Raw genomic sequence first — 21,723 nt, 5'->3', positions numbered from 1 at the left:
CGACACAAAAGACTTATGTTTATTTATTTATTTTTTTAACGTTCAAAGGGCTTTTACTTGCAGTGCATTTCATATTTTTATAAAAAATTACAATGCAAATAAAAAATATAACAAAATATAAGTAGCGTAAAATGTAACAGTTAACAAAGTATTGGTAACATAAAATATAGGAACGTAACATGTAAGTAACATAAAATATAAGATAACAAATAATTATAAGCAATAATAGTTGTCGCCTGAAATATCAATACAAATTGAAAATATCTCCCGAGTAAAAATAAATGCCGCCAACGGGAATTCAACCCGTACTTTCTGATGTCCGGTCAGGGGCTCTGAAACCACTGAGCTATGTCGGCTAATTTCCAACCCGCCAAATAATTCAACATGTTCTAGTACCTATATATTCTAGTACATATTAAATATAGTAGGTACAAGATAAGTGAATGTTCGTTGCCGGAATATATATGTAATTTTTTGAGTCGACATTCTAATACGCTATCATACGAAGCTTATATTAAGCTTTTAGGTTTACCTAATTGCTTTGGTAGTTAAACATTAATTTCGTAATATCTTTCATATTCATTCAACTGAATTTGAATTACGGATTGCTCATTCATAAATATTTATTTTTACTCTCGACTTTATATCTAACAGCCATATTTTAAATTAACTTTCGTAGGTGTACGAATTTCATTAAGAAATACGATTGCCAGATTTCTTTGAAGTGGATTGGGGTTTGTTGCATACTATTTTAAATGACATGATTTGAAAAAAATGCTAAAATCCATCTAAACCGTCTATTGTCATTGTAGACTGATCGTCTTGTTTTAACTCGACCGTTTTGCACTTCCTTTGTCTGTATATTTGTTTGTGCGTTCCGTTTCCGTTGCTGCATCCACTTTATTATTCAAGCAAGCCTTACAACGTTAGAGCGCGTTTCTTGGGACAAATTGTAAATTTTATAATTTAAAATTTTTTAAAACATTTATGGTTTATAGTTAAGTAGGTAGGTACCTATTTACACATTATATGATTTTTGAGGAAATTTTATATATATATTTTTTAAATTAGTAATAATAATAATAAAAAAGCATTCTTGCTCTTAAAGCATCCTTTCTACAATCATAACTCTCTAACTTCTGTGTATCTTTCTTAGTGGGTTCAAGATATATTTTTCAATTATCACTTAAATAAAAAATAAAATTGACAAGAAAAAATTAAAAACGCACTTTTTTGGAAGCATGGTGCGCTGTTCATCGAACTACTAGTTAACGCCCCTGAGGACATTTTTCACAAAAATGACGCTATACAATTCTTTCAATAATTAGTATTATTAATAATTCTTCTTTATGCATATGTGGGATGTTGTAGAATTATGAAATATTATCAGATTAGTGAATAATGTATTTTTGTATCGCGATTATTTTTTGTCATGTTGCGCTTCCCCATTCTTTAGCCAACGTTTCGGATGGGATTGTTCTTTCTACGTACTTGTTAACGCCGTACGTGTTGACATCACACAAAAGATCTTCCATATTTTTTATTGTCATCTTCCATATTAATTACGACAGTGGCATTTCCTTTGTTGGATGGCAGAACCAAGATTTCACATTCATTCACGGCAGCAAACTCTCATTTGGTGATAACACTCTCTAAAAGAATCCCTGAACATTTGATTTAAACTGGCTATTATTTGTTCCTGAAGTCCTGGGAAGACCCACAACTCATCGAGTACGCCTAATCACGGAGGCAATTGAAATCCACAAAAACTCCATTAATAATAGGTAATAGAGACGACTGAACTAAGTTTAAAGGTTGTCGCACCCATATCACCCCGACATCAGATCAGCATCGCCTCAGCTCGAGATAAATTCCTGAATGAATGAAACTCTTTACTGTAACTCATAACGGCATCGCATCGCCTCGGGAGTCTTGTGTGCGATAACCTGGTATCCGATACTTGAGGTCTACACCGTTACTAAAAGCCGAAAACAAGTAATTACGATATACTAAAATACCGGCCTTATTTAAACAATTACTACTTATTCACACATCTTCCCTGATGGTGGACACTGTAAAGATGTTCGAAACGTTGGCTAAAGAAGGAGTAAGGTTAATACGACGTACCTACCATAGCGTAATAACCCAAAAATCAATCACGATAATAATTTTGGTCGAGAAAATCTTAAATAATAATGCTTTATTTTTATTTTGCAGAGTTTGGCGAGCACCTGACCCGAGTGGTAGTGGCGGAGCTGCACAAGCAGCTGGCCACACACAAGATGGAGGTAAGCGAATTACACTTATGTGCTAGATACTCTCAGTATCGCCCTGGTGAGAGACTGTCATTAAAATCGAAAAGGGGCTTGATATGACTTTAACAGTGTTTAGTGACAATATCTGAATAACCAGATACTTTCCAACCTTCCTCTTACCCATCTATTTCCGTTTCCCACTCTCTTAAGCCTCATTAAATACCCCACTCAGGACGCCATATTCCCGTTGGCTACGGACGGTGGAGAGCAGTTGGGACTTTGCGCAGTTTTCACGTAATTAAAAAAAAATACTTTTGATGTTTTAAAACCCTCGTGCCTAGACGAAATAATATCATGTCATATATTCTGAATTGAATGTCAAATATTCCAATTTGACATTCAATTTCAAATAGTTTCGTTATTCTATAGTATTCCATACTAAAGTATGTACTGTTTTTGAAAACAGACAAAACATTCTTTAAGATTTCAATTTAACACTTATCCAATTAAAAAACATTATAACTTTAAATGCGAACGTGACTATTTTAAAAAAAATCCTTTACCGATCGTTTTTTGGTTTGTTAACCCTTCAGGTTTTTAAATATTTTTACCAACAAGTCCCAATGACATGGTGAATTTTCTTGGAATTAAGGAATGCTCCCGAGGTATCTAAAATATGCTACATATAGCTTATTTTTAAAGTTTTCGTTAAAAGAAATACTATTTTACAAACTAGTAAAAATTGTCTTTGAAATATTTGCATTTGAAAAACACAATAATATTTCTAAAAAAAATAATTTTTAATATCAAACATCAACAAGTTAATAAAAAACTTACCAGGATATTTTGACTCGGAATGTCCATAATTTTAAAGTCGATTTTTATAAAACTTATTCCTTTTGTGTAGGTAATTAGTAATAAAACTGTCACTTAATTTTTATGCCGGCAATACAATAAAAAAATATAAATAAATATTTAACGTTCAACTGTCAATGAAACAATGCCGCCAATTCGTAATCATGAACTTTGAAAATTTTTAAAAATTGTATTCATGTAATAATGTATAAATATTTCAAATAAACTGTGAAGAATACATATTTATCCTTCTACGCATTATAGAAAAAAGATAAAAATACTTTTACAATGTATTGACGCCCTGGTCAGATCTGTCCTTCAGAGGCTATAATGGAATATGATGTTTGTGGCTAGTAATGTCCTTCCGAGACCTGAAGGGTTAACTGTATTTACCAATTTATTATAAATTAGACAAACACTAACGTTATTTTTACGTAACTTAATTATCGTTTTAAATAAAAAATAATTGGTTAAAAAATAAACAAGCCTTGGATGGGTGGCGGTTCATAAATTTATGGGAAACTTTTAAAAGAGAAAGTTTGGCGGTCTCTCTTTCTAAATCTGATAATATTCTATGTCTGACCATAATAGAAAAGGAAATATAAAAAGTTTTGCAGGACGTGTCATTTGGTGACAGATATAGCACCACTAGTGACCCTGGGAAGCAATGTATAATTTCTACCCCGGACTGAAATAAGCTATTATTTCACCTAATATGGCAAATCACAACTATCACGGTTTGTGTTTTTTCTTTACTAACAATAGTAGCGTAAAATTATTTTTGTAGCAGGAAAATTGTTTTGAAAATAGAATTTTAGAATAAAATAGATTGCTAATAAAAATATTTTAAAAACTGTGGTAAGGTTTAAGAGTTTTAAATATCAAAATGTGCACAGTCTGCGCAAAGTATTTACCGGAACTTTTAATTGAAATTTCGGTGACCGGGTATGTCATCAAAATGACAATTCAACACACCTCCAAAAAGTGATATAAAGTAATAAAACAAAAACTTGGTTAAATAGGTTAGAAAGTAACTATTAAACCTAGTTTTTGTTTCATCACTTTTAATGACTATATGACTTTTGAAGGTGGGTTGAATGTTAATTTTGATGAAATATCATGGAACCGAAATTTCTAAGAAGAATATTAACGAAATTAATTTATTAAACGATAATGTCGCTTGGAAATAAATATAAAACAATTTGGCGCGGATTGCATTAAAACCACAATGCTTAATATAAAATATATTACTCACTGCCATAGTACAAAGTAAGGATATTTAATTTCACCCTAACATAAATGTGTATTGAAACATTGATTTGACTTTCAGCGGTGTTTTTAAAAGAGTTTCTGAGAACTTTTAATGTTTCTCCATTCATGATATCGTCCCGCTGACACCAAAATAAATCATTTACGTATATTATGATATCCCGAGATGGAATACCAGGCGGGGGCTTTCAGAAATTATTAAAGTTCTCGCTTATCATAACACTGAGAAGTTTCAGTCATATTAATTACAAAAACAGTAATTAACCCTTTCGGAACATTAATATTTATGAATAAACACTCAAACAAAAAATAGAAAAGATTTTATTGAATCAAATTTTCATGAATATACACATCAACATCGACAAAAATTACGTACAATTACGTTTTCAGTCATTGGTTGAGGCGTTGTCCCCGTAAGACAGATATCCTGGGTTTGAATCCCAGTTGAGACCGGATATTTATTATGGTGACCGGATAAATCATCAAAATGATTATTCACCACATCTTTAAAAAGTTATATAAAGTCATGGAAAGTGATGAAACAAAAACTTTATTAACTGGGTTATGTAGGTTCGGTTAGGTTAAACTTTATTAACTGGGTTATGTAGGTTAGGTTAGGTTAGGTTAGGTTAATTTTTTTTTCATCCCTTTTAATGACTTTATATCACTTTTTAAAAGTGTGTAGTCACCGTGTTGAGTTAGCATGAAACCATTTATTATTACTTTTCCGTGTCTTGTTCTGTTTCGTGTTTCGTTTAGATTTATTAGTATGATCTTCTTAATAGTTTAAATTATTTTTGGCGTCATCTTTAAAAGTGGTAATAAATGTTGTTTATTACCACTTTTAAAGATTGTTGTTTAGTAACTAAGCAATACCACAAACATTTCCTTCTGTTGCAGTACAAAGCTTTGGCACTGCAACGGATATCCTTTGGTTTATCAATAGTCAATTGTTTTTGAGTATGAAAATAATTTATTTGAAAGTATTATTAAAATGAATTCTATTTATATATAATGTCGATAAAATTAATAATGTTGAACGAAAAAAGCACGGTCCAGCTAAGTCTGTTGCTCAGTTTTTAAGTCTTCAAGTAGTGTTGATCGGTTGATTTTGCGGAACCAAGCTGCACTGGGAACAGCGTCTATTTATTTACACTGGCCGATGGTCGTCTGATGGATAGTCGGTGGCATTTGCAATTGGCAGGACAGCGCGGTGATGTCAGACGTTCTGAGTCTCTCATCCATCAGAATGGCGACGGCTTTCTGCACTATTTTGACCCCCGCTAGAGGGCTTTTCCGCATGAATTCCGTACATTTTTAGATATTTAAACTTATTTTAATATGCCCTCATATATAAGACCACTTTACTTATCTTCGTGATTTATTTACAAATTTACCAACCAGTTACACCTCATTCACGGTTCTATATAAATGGCTCGTTATTATCATTTAACATAAATCTTCAAACTAAAAAAAATGTTTCGGATAGAAATTCGCAAGTATTTTCGATGAAAAAAAGCGCATATTTAAAAAAAAAACAAATTTAATAATGTTATTATTAAGTTATGCGAGTTATATTGTTTTTGTTATCGTGACAGCTGTTTTGACATTCAATGCCTTTAACAAACTGTGAAAGAATTGAGAATACTTATAATATACGAACAAATATATATAATATATTGTATAATAATTACTGTTACACTGCGTGGTAATAATTTATGACCCTACTAATAACACGACACGGTAAATATATACACGAATATTTAAAATGATCTTTGCAATGACTTAATGAAAAAGAATCGAAATGTTTACTCTAGTAAATCCAGGGAATAAGTGCACTATTTGTAAAGCGTAATAAAACAAGCTGTCACTATAAAACGGCGGTCAAAGCTATTTATAACGTTAATATTTACGCACTATTATTACGTGTTTCTTATATTCTTTGTTTTGAAAATCTCAATTACACTAAACACGTTATTTCGTACGACCTGTGTTATTTTGAATGTTTGATACTGTAAACATTTACAAAAAATCTAAAAGAAGACATATTTATACATGAAAACATGTTTCGAGTGAATGAAAAGCTTCAGCGAGCTTTCTGAAAGTTTCGCAACACTAGCGCCATCTCTTAGTCGCTTCGGATACTAAGTTGGTGTAGAAGTTCTCAGCACGTTGGACTGCTGAAATATCTCTGAAAATAATTCGAGCTTCTGTACATACGAGTGCTAATCGCTATTTCTACCGTATAAAGTTTTGGAATTCCTCAATCGATATTCACGTTACTATTTTATATTTAATTTAAAATATTATTTTTTATTTTACAAGTTCAAAAATTAAAAGGTTTCTTTCAGGTTTTCATAATAAATGGAAGTGCATTGACATCTTCTCAATATTAATGAGTAAAAATAAATAAATAACATAAATCGAGTATTATTTTGCAAAAATATTTCGATTAAAATCAAATATAAATAATTTAGAAAATATTTTCATTAGTTACTTTTTTTGCATTTTGGCAGTAAATTGCACAATTTGAGCATTTTCCACATATAGATGACTTATTACTTTCAGTACCGTCCAATATTTTTTCCCGATTTCCAAGAAGATAAAAAGATTTACACAAATATGCAAAGATATTTTAAAGTCATCATATTCCTAGATCCAAATCCGTTAAATTAATAATCCATTAATTATTAGTAATTCAAAATACACAAAAGCAGGATACATAATAAACCAAATCGTAAAACGACAATAAATTATTAAATGCGAATTATTTAATTAATCTAAAAATAATTATTAGAAAAGTAGATTGAGATCCCATTTCCCATAAATTGTTGGTTTCCACCTTTTCACCTATAGGTATCTTGTTTATTGTGAATATGTTGCGAAAGACCTTCTCGCAAAATTTCGAAGATTTCATTGGAATAATAATGATTAATGATTCTATTATAAAATATGCAATCCACCTTATCCTGTAGCATTGGAAGTTGTGTATAGGTTATCTCTACGTTGAATAAACGCTCGCATCGTTTGGTGAAAACAAGGGACGCCACTGTTACCCAGATAATGCGCACGGATGCTGTTGCCAAATTGCGGGCGGATGTAGAATATATTTTTTAAAAGTGCAGTGCAGAGAGAGTTGAAACATACAGACATAAAGCTTTAAAACTATTGACCCGGTGGCAGAGCAAATCTGCACATTCCAGTTTATTGAAATATTCTAATTAATAGCTCGCAATAATAGACATGCAATCCACAAAATGTGCCTAAGAAAAACGAACAATAAGAAAAGAATTACAGAAAAAATAAAAATGCAACAAAATTCTGATCAAAACAGTTTTTAACTGAAATTGGTAAGGAATTTGCACGCTCATTTATTCAGATGACCATTACAATTACAATAAGGTAATAATGCAATTACCAATTTCAAATATTTAATGCACAATTCCTACTCGAACTTGAAAGCTACATAAAGCCTACCCTTAGTCTTAGTGAAATGCAAACCACTGCTCGTAATAATGGTATTAGTAATTGGTACAAAAACTTTATAATATATGCTTTAATTAACTCTTTTTAAGATACTTGTCACGCAAAATACGACATTAACGGTAAATTAATTAAATTTATAATAAACTAATATCAAAGTGTTACTGGAAAGAGCAACATAACGCTCCGCGATATTTATAACTCTAGTGACTAGTGACCCCTCATTGGATCGTAAATGATTTTTACATTTACATAAATTACCGTGTTTGTTAATGATAAGATTATATTGCTAAATTACGAAAATGCACCATTTTTACTACATCTGTTAAAATGTTAAGTACTTAGGACTATTTATACTAAAACCTCGCATCTCTACTTGTCTTTGGAATTAAATCTGCACCCGTTCGGGGACCCTGTGAGACAAGTGAAGAGGTGAAGGAAGGTATTTGTTAATGCGAGTTGTGTAGCCTTCCACAAAAAATAATTACCAAAAATTAATAATGGTAGTTCATTCCACTTACGTGAAGTTTCACAAAGAATTAGATGCTCAAGTGACTCGTTCTCGTCTCATGCTACCGACATCAACTGCGCTGTTGTTCGCTGAGTTTGTCACTAATGCAGCGGAGAATACTTCTTCAGACTTCTTCTAGCAGACTCCATTGTAACTCTCTCGAACTGACTAAACATTGAATTGACTATCGATATTTCACTGGTAGGTAGAATAATAAGTACGTTTAGTTACTGCAAGTATGAACTGCATAAAGTCAAACAAATTCAATTATAGAATGTGCTTAAGTCCTTACCCTATTAAAGGCCCAGTTGCCCTAAGTACTCGTACAGTAAGCCCGGATTATTGAGATTTAAATTTAAATGAAGCTTAAATTGGGGCCTGATAACTCAGCTGGTTAGTTCTATCTCCAAATATATCTATGAATTAAAAAATCTGATGTTTTGGACTACTTCTTTTAAATCAAAAAAATTCCAGCGAAAAAATAAAGGAGTGATTATATTAATAGATAATATTTTTTAACTACTCAATCAACAACATTTATTTTGTTTCTCGTAAACATTTCAGAAAGCTCACTATCATTTTTTTCCGAACGAATGTTTGAATGAAACATTTCAAAAATAAGGAAATATATTGCAAAAATATCTAGTTCTTTGCATCATTAGAGTTTGACAAATTCCTGAAACTGTTTTGGATTATTGTCAAGGGTAATGATTTTTAAATTCTGTGTTTACATAACCATTCAGCGAACTAAAACAATAAAATGCTCTCCTACTTATGTAAATCTACGCGTATTGGTTATGTATATTACGTGAAAAAGAAGTTTCGCACGCTTTTCCGACAAGATTCCCTCAGTCGGTTACCTACAGCATAAGTGGAACACACTTCAATACGGTTTCTACTCAGCGAAAACATTTAGTGCTTCGATTACTCTATGATGTTTCTGTTGTTTTTTTAAAAAAAATAGTATCAAATACCTATTGAACACCAAAGTGACAATATAAACTATTTTCTTAGTGTTGCAAAGTTTTAACTGTGGTATATTATACATATATAATACATATTATATAATATAAATATTGAGGTTCCAGTTCTAGTTCTAGTTCTTTCGTGCTAAATTAATTGTGTTGGGTTTTTAAAAACAAGATGTATTTTGGATTGAATTAAAGAAAATAATCATCGTGATAAAATAAACGTAAAGCATATACCATGGTGCAGTTTTAACAGAAGTGTACAGTAAATTTGATGAAGGAAAATGATTTTTGATTTATGAAAATGCCACTGTTAATCAACATAAATAAATTAAAAAATTACCGGTGTAAATTAAACGGAAGATTTATCGTGGATATAAAAAATGTTTTATTAGATTACTCATTAGGAAACGCCGTGCTTAAAATTTATAGTATATTTTGATTACCATAGACAAAAACAAAAAATATTAACGTTTAATTACTAAGACAAAATACTTGAAATTTAGTTCCATTTGCACACATTTTATGCTTGACATCAGATAACTTTAACAGCTTTACAAAAGTCCTGTTATTTAAATTGAGAATTATTGTTTAAATAAGCGAGTTCATTCAATACATTAAACTTTACAAATAGATAAAGTGACAAATATATGAGAACTGATTTAAAAAAAATGGTTCACTAGATTAAGTTGGTTAGGTTAGATTTTTGAATCACCTTTCATTACTTTATATCTCTTTTAGAAGGTATTCTGTTTTGTAACTGTTACGTTCATTCGTAAAATAATGGAAAGGCATATTAAACAGATGTCTTTTTTGCATTTCTCCCAATAATTTCCCGCGTGGTCCACAAGCCAGTTTAAACCAGTTATTCCCAAAGTGACCTGAGGGGGTATATGTCAATGAAAAAATGAGGGTGCATTAGATGTAAATGGGGAATAGTTTTCAAATTACAAATAATTTTCGATACATTGAAATTATCTGGTAAAAATTTCAATGTACGGAATTAATTATTTCGAAATTCCTGTGGGGAATTAAAGTCTTCTCAGAAATGCTCTAGCCACAGCCTCCCCCTCTCCAAGGAATTGCAAATATTGTGTCGTGAATTCGTAAATCCGAAAATATTGTGGGGAATCCCAGTACTGAGCAATTGAGAAAGCAGGGGTCCACCCAAAACAAACAAAAAAATCGTCCCGTGGTCTACGGTACAAAAGAGTTTGGGGACCTTTGGTTTGAACCGTAAAATCGTAACGTATTATCGTAACTCCAATTCCGCAATGTCAGGTTCGCGCTTTTGTGTTTACAAATTCATAAAATCAGTCGGTAATAATACCGGAGTTTCTCGCGAGAATTAAACTTTCGTAATCATTTACGTCGACTCTATGCAGAATTGCGCGGGAGTAATTTGATGTGAATCATTTGGTGGAAATAGTGGTTAAAGGTAGCTTCCACGCTTATACTCTACGCTTATTCTACAATATAATTGTTTCTTCAAAATATCATATAAATATAAGCAATCAATGTTTCTATTTTAAAAACTAATTTAATGTTTTAACAAATACAGCCAACGTGCTAACATCTCATTTAGTGACTAAGTCTGAACTAGTCGATGTGAAAAAAATTCAGTTGGAAATATATACTTATAATATATATGCACGAAAAAAAGTGTGCAGTGAATGGGTGTTATCGCAAGGCGAATCCAATGCTTTTTGTTAATCATTCTACATCGTCATCGTGATCCTACTTTAGGATTTATCAAGACTTACGAATATTTTGTATCTTGCTTTAAATAATCAAATAATAATTACATATTTCCAAGCTCTATAGATCGAGAACATTACGTTTACTGAACACAACTGCATTGACCTATAAATTCGAGGCAGAAATAAGTTGTGTAAATGACATATCGCCAGTGTTTAACACATTCTTTGCGGGAAACGAGAAAACTCGTCATATGCCTTTTTACAGTAAGACGCGGGAGACGAGTTTACTCGTTTTGTTGCGCAAAGCAGTAACGAGCGGGAAACTTGTAAACAAGGGGTTGTAAATGGGTGCGGGGTCATGTGTTTTCTATTGTCGGCGGTACCCGATCTATCTACCTGTCAATACAATGAGTTTAAAACACAACAAAAAAATTAAAATCGTTGTCGCGTATGTTCCGCTCACAAACTACGCAGTGAAACGCGGTACATGTGCAAGTTTTGCAATGTGCCCCTGCATAAAGGAAAGTGTTTCGAACGCTATCACACATTGAAGCACTATTAGGTTATAGTTTTTTTTTTATATGTATTGAAAATTTCTAAATAATCTTGTAATTTTGTATGAATAAATTTTGATATGTTATTTCGATTGTGAAATACTGTTTTTTCTATGATTCCCAAGAGAGTAGAAAGTTTTTGTTCATAAAAAAAGGAATTACACATACATTGCTAAGTAAATAAATAGAGACATCTTTTTAAAGTAAAACACTGACAGTTTCATAGAAAAATATCAAATAGATCATAAGATATGAATATTTGGCGGAAGTCTAATTTTGGCGCTAAAATTTAAAAAAACACCCGCGCTCCGACCTCAATTTGGCGGTAAAATGTCCGACCATATGGTGTTAACATTCAAGACCTTTTCAAGCTCAGTAAGAACAGATATTCTGATTTCAAGTAAAGATTTGTTGAGGATTTTAGATGCGAACACTAGGGTGTCCCAGGACATAAGGAAGATTTTTTTTTCATGAATTTAAATATGCATACCCTCTTATTTTATTTCATTTGATCCCAATAACTCATATAATAAATATTATTTTGATCAAACACTGGCAACCCGTGCCGACTTGATGCCAAACATATGGTACAGAGTTAATATGGAAGGATTTTCAACTTTCATTTGTGTCGGATAAATAAAAAAAAAAATGCACAAATGTTCAATTATGTAGTATTTTATATTTCAAAATGGTTTGTTGATTAAATTTTCTCTTTAAAGTTTGTTTTTTACAGTCAGGATAAATCTCCCGGTGTTCCTGAACGCATCGTAACAAAAATTGTTTTTGTTCCTCTTCGACCGTGATTAAACCATGAAAATCTTTCATTAACTTAACAGCTCCCTCAGCTGTATCATTCACTACCCTCAGCGACGACACCTTCTTTCTGGCTTCTTGATACGAAGCATTATTTGACCACATCGTAGGGCATTCGTTAAGAAAACTGGCATCTATTTTCAGACGATCAAACAAATACTTGCTTTTGACTGAAATGAAGTCGTAAATATTTTTCTCTGAAGCAAATTTCACAAAATTATGATATTTATATATAAACAAAAACCTCTTTATAAACAAAAACCTCAATACAAACATAATTGTAACTACTTAATAAACTTACCATACAATTTACCATCAAGATCTTCCTTCGATGGGATGTAACGTTTGTCATGGGTTGATAAATTATTTTTATTTTAGTTGTTTGATCCACAGCGTCGTCAAACAGCGATAAAATAGATATTTCAGCGGTCAAATACCATAAATGCTTACTGAACTTCTGTAAACCTGCCATTGAGATGTTTTCAACAATTTTTTCGTAAGTCTTCATCGATTTCAAAAAGCACAAGTATTGGTAAGGTGCTTTAACTTTTGGCTAGCGTGTGGTGCGTGTATACTTACCTGTATAACAGCCAATAAATGTGTATAGTGTAGGTTATGATAGAGTGAAACAGATGTAGTTGATAATTTAAGTTTATTGCAAACACGTTACACTATTACACGATTAGAATATCAGAAGGATTTAGTAGGAATCAAAATATGTCGACCGCCAGGTCAGATCAGAGAAACAGGAATGCTCGTCGGTAATGGATTGGCAGCGAGCTCTGTTTCACGTCGGGTTGCCATCCGTGAAACAGTGTTTCCGTATTAAAATATTATTTTAGGCTGGCAGACAGTTCTTGCCCCCACATACCTTCCCCCCAGTGTCAACGATACATAAAAGAAAAAATTAGGGGTTCTAGAAAAAATATATACATATCACAAAATTTGCATGACGTCGGTTACATAATATAAACAAATTCGGTGTGTGACGTCATCGCAAAATAACATAAGCCTATGCGTTCAGAAAGATATCTCTTAAATGGTGAAGTTACTTTATGAACAATACATTTATATGTTTGTGAACGCATAGTCATGAACAAATTCCTAATAATAACATTATTTGAAAGTTAAATCCTTTTTTTAAAAATGTGTTGATATAATTACATGTTCGGAGCATGTACTGCATCTACGAACTGTATGTTTTTCTTGGAGCATTTACTGCATCGACAAAATTTTACATTTATAATTGGAGCATTTACTGCATCGACAAAATTTTATATTTATAATTGGAGCATTTACTGCATCGACAAAATTTTATATTTATAATTGGAGCATTTACTGCATCGACAATTGTATGTTTTGTATTTATTTTCAAAACCAAAAGTTGCAAACAGAGTGCATTTAATACTTTAATGTTTGAAAACAATAAATGGTATTACAACATTTGACACAAGTGGTTATTATTTAACTTATCTAAACCTTTTTATATGGTAATGCATCTACGAACAGTGTTGTCGGAGCATATTATGAAATTAAGCATAAGTTAATTATAAAATAAAAAGTAGGAATCTATTTCCATTTGTATATATTTTTAATAATGCGTCTACAAACAGTGTTCGGAGCATGAGTTGTCAATTATTGAGTTATTTTAAAGTTGATTATTCTAAATATTATTTAGTACATATTTAAATAACTACAAATTTGTCTTATAATATAGGAACATGATATCAATGTATAAAGTATGAACATAAGTGTTTCTTCAATCTTTGAACAAAAGGAAACGACGATTAATGTCACTATATTATAAAATTATTTATATCCGTGTTATGGAAAAAAGGTGTAAAAAAGGAAAAAAAATACATATTTAAATGTTTTTGTAAAAGTACATTTAGCAATAGCATGGCTGTGAGTACATAACTCTAAATGTTTATCTTTGAGATTACAAGGTAACTAAAAATATAACAAAAAACAACTGTCATATGTTCGTAGAATGTGTTTGTATTGATAATATTATCAAATGGCTATGTTTTCTTACGAACAAATGACAATGGTTCAATTCTGTAAAAAAATTAATAATAATACATATATGTCTCAACGACATGTTACATCAGATGCATAATTGGGAATATTTGATGTAGCATGGTTAAAAGTATTTATATTTATAACATAGTCATCACATATAGTGGTAAGTTATTTCTAAACAAGATTTATACAAAAGTTGTCGCATATAGCGAAATGGATAATTATCCAAGAAAATATATGTATATGAGTTTGCACTATAATATGGTAAGTGAAAAGTTAGCTAGGTAACTTTGTGCGATTACATGGTATTACTTCATGGTTTTAAAGGATGAAAGTATTCACCGTAATAAGGTTTTTTATAAAATGATAAAAAACGTAGTAATTTGCAAAGTAATTATAATATAAAGGTCAGGTTTTCATCAAGAACTTGAACGCTTAAATATTATCTATGTAACAGTAATTTAAAGAAAAATAAATGTAGGTATATGAAATTCAATCTTTAAATCGATAGCAAGAGTAGATTCTTAATCAATGTTTCTATCATGAGTTACAGAAAATTTATGTGTGATGCCAATTTGGCGATGTGTGAGAAAATTATGTCTTTTTTATGCATTAGTATGTACCGTATCTTTTTGGAAAATGGACTTGTCGGCCTGATCTTGTTGTTGTTTTTGCTTCAGGTGAGTCTGGAATAGATACATGATCTGGAACATTTTCCTCGGTGGGAACGAAGGCTGGTTTCAGGCGGTCTATCGAAACGCGCTTAGGTTTACCTTTAATGGTGATGACATAGGTCTTGTCATTTCGTTCCTCGACCTTATAAGGTCCCTCGTATGGGTTTTGTAACGGTTTTTTAACACTGTCTGTCCGCAGAAATACGTGCGTAGAAACGGGAAGTTCCGAGTGTACAAAAAATTTTCTTGAGCTGTGATTAGAGGTAGGGGTTGATTTAATTAATTCAAATTTCCTCTGTAAACGTCCGATATAAGTATCGGGTTCTTCTCGTGGAGTACTTGTGAAGAAGTCGCAGGGAAGTTTAAGAGTTCTTCCATAAGTAAGTTCGGCTGGCGAACATTTCAATTCTTCACGAACAGTAGATCTCAGGCCAAGTAATATAAGTGGAAGGGTTTCCATCCAGTTTTGCTCACCACTTGCCATGAGAGATGCTTTTAAAGTACGATGCCAACGTTCTATAATTCCATTCGCTTGGGGATGGTACGCTGTGGTTCTTAAGTGTTTAATTCCGAATTTCTGAGTAAGCTTTTTAAATAAATGGCTTTCGAATTGACGACCCTGGTCCGAAGTTAAGGTTATCGGTACTCCATGTCGTGCGATCCAGTGGTTCGTCAGTGCTGAAGCTACTGTCTCGGCTGTAATGTCCTTTAAAGGAATTGCCTCGGGCCAGCGGGTAAATCTGTCTATTATGGTTAATAGGTACTGGTACTCGTTGCAAGCTGGCAATGGGCCTACGATGTCAATATGTATGTTGCTGAAGCGATCTTCTGGTAATAAATACGTTGCCGGGGGGGCAACCGTATGTTTGGAGATTTTTGCTTTCTGACAAGCGATGCAGTGCTTCACGAAGTATCTTATGTCAGCTTTCATGTTTGGCCATACAAATCGTTGTTTGATCGTATTAGTTGTTCCTGCGACGCCTGGATGACATACGTCATGTATGCTCTGTATGACAGTTTTTCGCATGTCTAGTGGTACAAAAGGTCTGACATGACCTGTCGAGATGTCGCACCATACTGATGTGTCTGTGCCAGGGATCACCATTAGTCGTAAGGATAGGGAGGAGTCATCTTTTGCCTTAATTAATTCGTCGTCTTGACTCTGCGCTTGTCCCATTTCCTTGTAATCAATAGTAGGACTATTAATCTCTTCAACCCGAGATAGAGTGTCAGCTACTGTGTTTTGGTGTCCCGAAATATGCCTTATATCTGTAGAAAACTGCGCAATAAAATCCAGTTGTCTCTCCTGGCGTGGAGAACTAGACGCTCGTTTTTTATTGAAGGCAAAGGTGATAGGTTTATGGTCAGTATAGATAGTGAATGTGCGACCTTCTATGTTGTTTCGGAAATATTTTACAGCTTCGTAGACACCTGTTAGTTCACGGTCGAATGTGCTATATTTACGCTGCGGTGTTGTAAATTTCTTAGAAAAAAATCCGAGAGGTTCCCAAGTGTTATTTTTAAATTGTTGTAAAGAAGCTCCAATTGCCATGTCAGAGGCATCTACCATGATGGCAATTCTTGAGTTGGGATCTGGATGTACTAGGAGGGCTGCATTCGCGAGTTGGTTTTTACAATCATTGAATGCTGCTGTCAGCTCCTCGTTCCAAATGAGTGAACGCTTGTCGTTTTTCTTGTATCCTTTTATACAGTTAAATAGTTTTTCTTGAGTGTTGATGGAATTTGGGAGGAACTTGCGATAATAGTTCAACATTCCTAGGAAGCGTCTTAATCCGTTGGCAGTTTTTGGCAGCGGAAAGTCGGTAATAGCCTTGACTTTCTCTTTGATCGGTGTCATTCCCTCTGAAGTGATTGTGTGACCTAGAAAGTTAACAGTTGTCACACCAAAATTACACTTTGAAACGTTTATAACGAGGCCATTATCGGCTAGTCGCTTAAATAGAGTATCCAAATGTTTCCTGTGTTCTTCTTCGTCTTCTGAGGCTATCAGGATATCGTCCAGGTAGACAAAACAAAAATCAAGGTCTCTGGTAACTGCGTGCATAAATCGTTGAAAGGTCTGTGCAGCATTTGAGAGGCCGAATTGCATAGATGTGAACTCATATAGGCCGAATGGTGTGATTATGGCTGTTTTAGGGATATCCTCTGGTTCAACTGGTATCTGGTGGTACGCTCGAGTGAGATCTATAGTGCTGAAGATTCGTGCTTTCAATAGTTTGTGCGAAAAGTCGTGAAGTTGCGAAATAGGATATTTGTCCGCCACAGTTTTTGCATTTAATCGCCTGTAATCACCGCATGGTCTCCACTCTCCATTAGGTTTCCTCACCATATGTAATGGGCTTGCCCAATTACTTTTAGATGGTCTACAAATTCCTTGTTCCATTAAGAATTTAAATTCTTTCTTAGCAGCTTCCAAAAGGGCTGGTGCCAGTCTGCGGGCACGTTCTGTAACGGGGGGTCCTTTGGTCTCGATACAATGTGTGACCGAATGTTTTCTAATTTCCGGGATTTTCATATTTGGTCGAGTTAAACATGGGTATTTATTCAGGATATCGCCGTACTTTTGTGATGATGCTATTGTAGAGATGCCAGAAGTAGGTCCTTTGAAAGTGGTGCCTTTGATGTGTAGTCCTGTCGATTGATCCAATAACATTGCTTTCCTTAAATTCACCATCAGGTTGTAGTGATGGAGGAAATCAGCTCCGAGTATAGCTCTCGATACATCCGCTACGATGAAGCGCCACTTCATTGCTCGGCGTAGACCGAAATTGAGTTCTGTAATTTGTGTGCCGTATGTTTTAATAGGTTTACCATTTGCGCCATATAATGTTGTTGGAAAATTGTCAGAAGTTATACATTTCGTACGGTGGTCCTTATTTCTAGGAATAACGGAAACATCTGCCCCCGTATCTACTAGAAATTTCTGTCTGGTTTCCAAATCGTAAATGAAGAGACGACAACTGTTGTATGGAAGTTCACACGTCCCTACTGTGGGCTTCCGTTGGCGTTTCCCGCGTTCGTGCTAGCATATGTGCATGGCTTGTAGCACCGGTAAGCCTTGTCGCCGTACCTTGCATGCGGTTGGCAATATCCGAGATTCTTTATAGGAGATTTGCCGCGAGACCTGGACCTGGGTCTCCAAGCGGTAGTTTGCCGAGAAGAACTTGTTGGTTGGGAGTAATCTCTTCGACGTGGGCTTTGGTACCTGCGGCCACGGAAGTTGTGAGACTGGTCGTCGTTCTGATTGCTTTTCGACAATTTAAGTTGTTTCACTTCTTGGGTTAAAGAAACAATCTGGTCTTGTAGATTTTGTAGAATGGTGTTTAATGCTGATTCGGGATGCCAACGGCCTGGTTTGTGGTTTTCCTCCACCGCGCTGCATTCAGGTTTCTGATAGACCTCTAAAATTTTATCAGCGGCCGAAGCTAGCTGATCTATATCGTTGTCGGGGAGTGCTGATAGAATTGCTTGGGCGTGTTGAGGCAAGCGCTGCAGCCAAAGAGTCTTCACTATCGCACTTTTGTTAAGCATTGGTCCCGCCAATTCTACCATATGTCGTAGAAGTCCAGTGGGTTTTCTGTCTTCTAATTGGATTCCGGTGAGTAGACGGGTCAGGCGTTTTTCTTCCGAATCCTGCAGGCGCTCAATCAATGCAGTTTTTATTCGTACATATTTATCTTTAGGCGGTGGTTCGATTACTATATCACTAACCAATTGTAGTGTTTCGGAGTCCAATGCCGCGACGATTGTATTGTATTTGGTAAAGTCTTCCTTAATTCTGGAATTCGAAAATTGTGCTTCTGCCTGGGCAAACCACAAGGCTATGTTGGTTTTCCAGCAAGCTGGTAGGCGTACAGATACATGATGCACGTTTGCTTCCGAATGTCCTGCGCGTTGGTCTTCCATTGTGTTCAACTTATCTTGAGAAATTGTTACAGGTTCTTGAAACGATGAAGGTATGTTTGTTTCTTCCGATGAGGTCATTTCCAATAATATGTTACGTAATACGTTATGCAAGACATAAAAAATCCAAAAAAAAACTAGAGAATACTGTGTAAGAATCTATTCCATCTACCGGATATCTTAGCAAGTTATTAGCGAGTTCGCGTTTGTATTGTATTTTAGTGAAGACGCAAACCGCGTCACGTAAGTTATTGTGAAATACCGATATGCAAATATGGCGCTATTATTATATAGTGCAATAATAATTTAAATTTGTTATTACAAAATAGTATGATGTTAAATTACCTCAAAGTAAGGTTTGGCAATTATTGGACAATAACCTTAATATCACTACAATAATGTATATCTAAAACATGATTATGTAGGTATGCTGAACAATTCATTGTTTTGCGAAATGGCAATAAGAAATCGTGATATAGGTTACTTGATTGAGATATGTGGGTAGGTTGGCTTGTTCAACTGCAGGTTGTCCACGTGGATTGTTGCGTCATCTTCCTTGTCCGGGGAGTAGATGCTGCCGTTGTAGGTTGTAGTGGGTAGGTTGTAATTCATCGCAAGATTATGATGCCATGGTTAGCCACGTTGTTGACAGCCTGATTTCAGGATCGTTCTCACTGAAATTAATTTTAACACGCACTTAATTTTCATAAAAATAGTAAAACATTTCAAGCTAGGGATTGATTGACAAAATAGGGTATTGATGGGAACTATACCACGTGTATATTTCCTTAAATTACCGGGACATTTACTAGCATTTATATTAAAAAATTGATTTGTAAGAGATATATGAATTGGATTTTACTTACTGATCTTGCCCGGGATTGCTGTTTCTCTTTTCTGATCCTTGGCGGTGACGGAATGTTGCAAAATGATTTTAAAATACTAAAGTCGGTATATTGTTCTGAGTCGATGGGTCACCAATTTGGCTAGCGTGTGGTGCGTGTATACTTACCTGTATAACAGCCAATAAATGTGTATAGTGTAGGTTATGATAGAGTGAAACAGATGTAGTTGATAATTTAAGTTTATTGCAAACACGTTACACTATTACACGATTAGAATATCAGAAGGATTTAGTAGGAATCAAAATATGTCGACCGCCAGGTCAGATCAGAGAAACAGGAATGCTCGTCGGTAATGGATTGGCAGCGAGCTCTGTTTCACGTCGGGTTGCCATCCGTGAAACAGTGTTTCCGTATTAAAATATTATTTTAGGCTGGCAGACAGTTCTTGCCCCCACAAACTGTTATAATAGGTACATTGTGCCCATGGCTTGATATAGAATGTTACTATGAATAGGCAAACATCTAAAAGTGCCGCCTTATCCTTACCGGTAATATTAAATTGCGCACAAAGTAATGATATTTTCAAGGAATAAAACGCCTTTGCCATCCATCGAGCACCTGGAGGCCGAAACCTAAATTTTCTCGCTGTATCTTCTCGTAAAACTATCACAGAGACCTCTAACAACTCTCCATAGTCATCTCCAAGTATTTTTGTTGTCAGTGCAGTACGGTAAAAGTCAGGCAAATCATCGATTTCGGAAGCGGTTAGGTGCAATGTGAGATTTTCTCTGTAGCACTGAATTTTATCGGGATCAAAATTTTTACAGTTATCTCGAAACTTTTTGAAGAGTGGGATGTCAGGGCTTGTAGTCACTTGACTGATTTTTACTTCAAACACAGCTTTTAATACCAACTATGACTATATTTGGTATATATTTACAGTTAAATTCACATCCCGGATATTGTAGAGCAAAACTTCAAGAACTTGTCCATTAGATGGCACTTTAGAACCCGATATTTGGTGTTTTAAGACTCCTATTAAAAATAAACTCTTTTTAGAACTGCGTAAATCTAACGACATCTTGCCTGAATGAGTGATATTCGTTTACTAACAAAAAAGGAAGTTACTACAAGCTCGTCAACACGTTTGCTCGCGGGCGTCTTAATGTACAAGTAGGTACTAACATGTTTCGATGCAAGTCGGCACGGGTTGCAGTTGTCCAAAGTAAACGAAATTTTATTTATAAGTGTTTTGTCATTATTGAAACAAAATTGGAGGGTATGCGTTGAAAAATAACAACTTTAATTTTTTTGGGACGCCCTAGCGAACACCCAATATAAAAGCTTTATAAGAAGAAAACTTAGGTATTCATATAAAATATTGCATAATTATTTAAAATCATAATCAATAATAAAATTATTCGTTTTTCCGCTAAAAAAGTGACTGCACGCCTTCAACGAATGAATTGACATATTTTCTAAGGAAGTATCAGTAAAACGCGAATGTGTTATGAGGACGGCGGAACACGTGTTCATAAAAATACTATTTTTGTCGCATCATAGTTTTCAGGAAAAGAAAACCTTCATAAACACATGAACCAATATTTTATCAGGAAATGGATTGCCATCACGTTTTAACGGGATTTCAATAAATCAGCCACACTTATTTTTCTCCGTGCGGTCTTTCGTCAGGTGATCTAAGGCGTCTGGCTGAATCCTCTGTAAGTCCTCCATCCCTGCACAATCCGCTAATAATGATGGAAGAAAAAATAGTGTTAAGTTATCGGGTTATTCGTAAGCTGGGAATGTTTATTTTTTTAATTAAGTTATGAGAAACTGTTACATTTGGA

The 21,723-nt window shown here is 34.1% G+C and overlaps 1 protein-coding gene across 1 annotated transcript in view; it reads left to right on the top strand.

Moving 5' to 3' along the window:
* The window catches only part of Obsc (Obscurin), a 155,310-nt gene that overhangs the window by 2,737 nt on the left and 130,850 nt on the right, over positions 1–21,723 (top strand). Inside the window, exon 2 of the mRNA XM_089648983.1 lies at positions 2,218–2,288. Within this exon, the coding sequence (XP_089505109.1) occupies positions 2,218–2,288 (71 nt within the window). The remainder of the gene's footprint in view (positions 1–2,217; positions 2,289–21,723) is intronic.

The sequence above is a fragment of the Hesperophylax consimilis genome, chromosome 3, assembly GCF_061612785.1.
Source record: "Hesperophylax consimilis isolate HC1 chromosome 3, BYU_Hcon_1.0, whole genome shotgun sequence".
NCBI classification, from domain to species: Eukaryota; Metazoa; Arthropoda; class Insecta; order Trichoptera; family Limnephilidae; genus Hesperophylax; species Hesperophylax consimilis.
Note: the sequence above shows the minus strand (reverse complement) of the source record. Positions and strands in the feature narration are given on the sequence as shown.